General features: G+C 34.6%; 1 protein-coding gene across 1 annotated transcript in view; it reads right to left on the reverse strand.

Annotated features, from left to right (window-relative positions):
- Positions 1–7: 7 nt before the first annotated feature.
- The window catches only part of LOC112505246 (vacuolar protein sorting-associated protein 18 homolog), a 6,639-nt gene continuing 5,240 nt past the window's right edge, over positions 8–1,406 (reverse strand). Inside the window, exons 4-5 of the mRNA XM_025109177.1 lie at positions 818–880; positions 8–261 (exon numbers count right to left, since the gene is read on the reverse strand). Coding sequence (XP_024964945.1) covers positions 127–261; positions 818–880 — 198 coding nt within the window. The 3' untranslated portion in view covers positions 8–126. The remainder of the gene's footprint in view (positions 262–817; positions 881–1,406) is intronic.

Here is a 1,406-nt window from a genome sequence, read left to right on the forward strand (position 1 = left end):
CCGATTGGTAAGATGGTGTCTATTTTAAACCTTAACGGGCAACATATGTGTATATTCTTAAGCTAATACAATTTTGATGCCACTGAAATTTAATGATGTTGTAGCACCACTTATTAATTAGTACACTTACTTTGCATGAGGTTCACTTGAATAAGACATCATTGCAGGAATCAACTTTCTTGGATTCAAGTCCTTTCTGGTCATCCAGGACTCAACAGTTTCATACGCATCAAGCATGATGAGATCTGGAGCAAACTTATACTGCAGCACAAGTAAAACACAATGAATTACAATGATARGTCCAACAGATTGTAGAWGTAACAGGAAAGCCACTTTGTGAAATGTCAGGGAAAAGATTAATGATGCAAATGTGATGTTGAGAACAAAAATGATATTCGTGAAACTTATTAGTCCTGCTGCCGGTGATAATGATTGTATGGATAGTAACTCCAGAGATAACTAGTATGATGATAAGAAAGAGCATATAGATTAAAATCAAAAAGAGAAAAAGGTGATGTGAGTTTGGTTGATAAGCTCTCGAGTTTGGTAATTCATAATCTGGCTTCACCACTACATGATTGCCTRTGATCATCACATTTTGGCGGTAAAAAAAGATCACTTCCTGCTCTGGGCCTTTTATTAGTTAGCCCCGAGAAAAGAGRGGGGCTGGTATTTAATTGTTTGTTGACACGGACAAAGTCAGGGAAAACCTCTGAAATTACTTCTATTTGCGAATCCTTTTGTTTAATATTAGAAAAAAGGGAACGTCAACGCATCCAGGAAAAACGATTAATCTCTATCAATAAACCCCCAGTACCTGAAGATCAACAGAAACACCAGGTTTTTGAAGTACATCCAAAGCCCTCTTTGCTTCTCCTTGCTATAGAAGTAAAACAAAGACAGGCAGATTGGTTAATTGCTTCAGAAAATTGAGCATAGACATTGAGTCAAAAAAAACTATCAACTCAAATTTAAACATATTTAAATTCTAATCTCATATTTTTGCAGATAATAATAAAACTGGCAAGTAACAATGAAATCAGAGAATAAAGTTGAAAACTTCAACCATATAGAAAATTCAACCAAAATCAATAAGGCAATACTCTCGTAGSTTGTCTATCAGGTAGTCTTCATATTTTCTTCTACTTTTGTATGTGCAAATTATAGTTATTGGGATTTTTGCACGTACACCCTTTTTCTTTTCCATAATTGTTTTGTCATCTTTGTTAGAATCACTAAAAATTTTCTGTAAAACCAGACAAGTATCAGATGATCAGACTAAAGATTATCCTCAGTTCCTCACAGTAGATCAGTCCATCTTGCAAGTCCAATTATGGATGCCTGAATTGAATAATGATGGATTATATGACTAGAGAAACTGAGGAGTGCTACAAGCATTTTCTTAT

Source organism: Cynara cardunculus, unplaced genomic scaffold (genome assembly GCF_001531365.2).
Source record: "Cynara cardunculus var. scolymus isolate 2C unplaced genomic scaffold, CcrdV1 Un_Scaffold_9271, whole genome shotgun sequence".
In the NCBI taxonomy this organism is placed as follows: domain Eukaryota; kingdom Viridiplantae; phylum Streptophyta; class Magnoliopsida; order Asterales; family Asteraceae; genus Cynara; species Cynara cardunculus.